The sequence below is a fragment of the Propithecus coquereli genome, unplaced genomic scaffold (genome assembly GCF_000956105.1).
Source record: "Propithecus coquereli isolate 6110/MARCELLA unplaced genomic scaffold, Pcoq_1.0 Scaffold50, whole genome shotgun sequence".
NCBI lineage: Eukaryota > Metazoa > Chordata > Mammalia > Primates > Indriidae > Propithecus > Propithecus coquereli.
This window is the reverse complement of record NW_012150841.1, coordinates 555,106-556,622: the sequence shown is the minus strand read 5'-3', so window position 1 is coordinate 556,622 and position 1,517 is coordinate 555,106. Positions and strand designations below refer to the sequence as shown.

Here is a 1,517-nt window from a genome sequence, read left to right as displayed (position 1 = left end):
TGAGCTGAGTTGGCTGCTTTTTTCTTGGAACACCATTTTACTTGTAAGAACAAATGGTAGACAAATATGGTTATTCAGACAAGGGTATTTGAGAGATATTTTCTTGAAAATGAGTGAAATGCATCTGTGGCTTCAAGGAAAACACCTGATACTTATTTGTTAGTATTTGATAAAATTTGAACTTTTAAGTGAAAATTAGAATTTTGTAAAACTTAGATCCACCCCTGTGAGCTTATAAGTTCTGCAATATTTAATGACTCTTCTGATGATCTAGATGGTGATATTAATGAATATGACTTGCTGCTATTGCATATAATCGAATGTGTCAACATTTGGAAGAGCTGCATAAGTGGGTGAATTTTCTAATTGACCAATGCACGATGTTACAAAATTATGCAGGAATAAAAGATCCATCCGAAGGGCAAGATAAAACAAAGGATTTTAATATATGAAAGTATAAAATTCATTGACATGGTTTCAAATTTTCACATGCGACTAACCTTTAGTAAACATTTTTGGAGTTTTGATGTACTATCAAAGAATATCACAATTACCTGAAAGGGATATTAAAACTCTTCTGTCTTTCCAACTGCATGTGTGTGGGACTGGATTTTCTCCATATATTTCAACTCAAACCAACACAAAACAAAATCATTGCAACCTGCCTGGCAAGAAATCTGTCATCTAGAGTCCTAAACCACAGACCCTGCTGGTTCTTCTCCTGGCTGCCACATGAAAGGAAAAACTAATCCATGAACTGACCTACAAAATAAAATACAAATTAGTGACCCAAACCCTGCTTCTTTTATAACACACTGTCAATATATTAAATTTTGTCAGCTACTTAAATACAGTGCAAATAAAATTAATTAATTAAGTAAATGGTGAGAAATTTTTTCAAAGCTTGCTATTGCCATTCGCAGTCACTAGAATGTTGCCTAAGTGGAGGTGGGGAAAAGAAAGAAAGAAAATCATGTAAAAGCACAATTGGAAGTAGAACATGGTCTTCTTTTAATGCCGTGTGAATATGCCTATAATGAAACAATGAACTTACAAAATTATTAATCTGTTGTATTTCACATATTGAAATTATATTTATTCATTAATCATATTATTTGTTTTGCTAGCTCTTTGCTATGGCATTTGCTTAATAAAATTTCTTTCTCCTTGCGGCAATAACGAGTTTTGAGATAATGACAACTCTCTAGGTGGCAATGTTAAGCTGATAATATCAAATTTTGAAAACACACCAGTTTGTTTTCTTTTACAGGGGTTGACTTTTAATCATGGTCAGTACTTATTGAAATTAAATCATCTTTCACTTCCTTTTCAGATTGATGTGACTTCTTTTGCCAAAAATTGCCATGAAGATACATGTAACTGTAATCTTGGCGGGGATTGTGAATGTTTGTGCACTAGTATAGCAGCGTATGCATACAAGTGTTGTCAGGAAGGACTGTCGATTCACTGGAGATCATCTACTGTGTGTTGTGAGTACCTTACTTAGAACATTTATG

General features: G+C 33.4%; 1 protein-coding gene across 1 annotated transcript in view; it reads left to right on the top strand.

Moving 5' to 3' along the window:
- The window catches only part of OTOGL (otogelin-like), a 154,176-nt gene that overhangs the window by 76,045 nt on the left and 76,614 nt on the right, over positions 1–1,517 (top strand). The window contains exon 22 of the mRNA XM_012656310.1: positions 1,334–1,490. Coding sequence (XP_012511764.1) covers positions 1,334–1,490 — 157 coding nt within the window. The remainder of the gene's footprint in view (positions 1–1,333; positions 1,491–1,517) is intronic.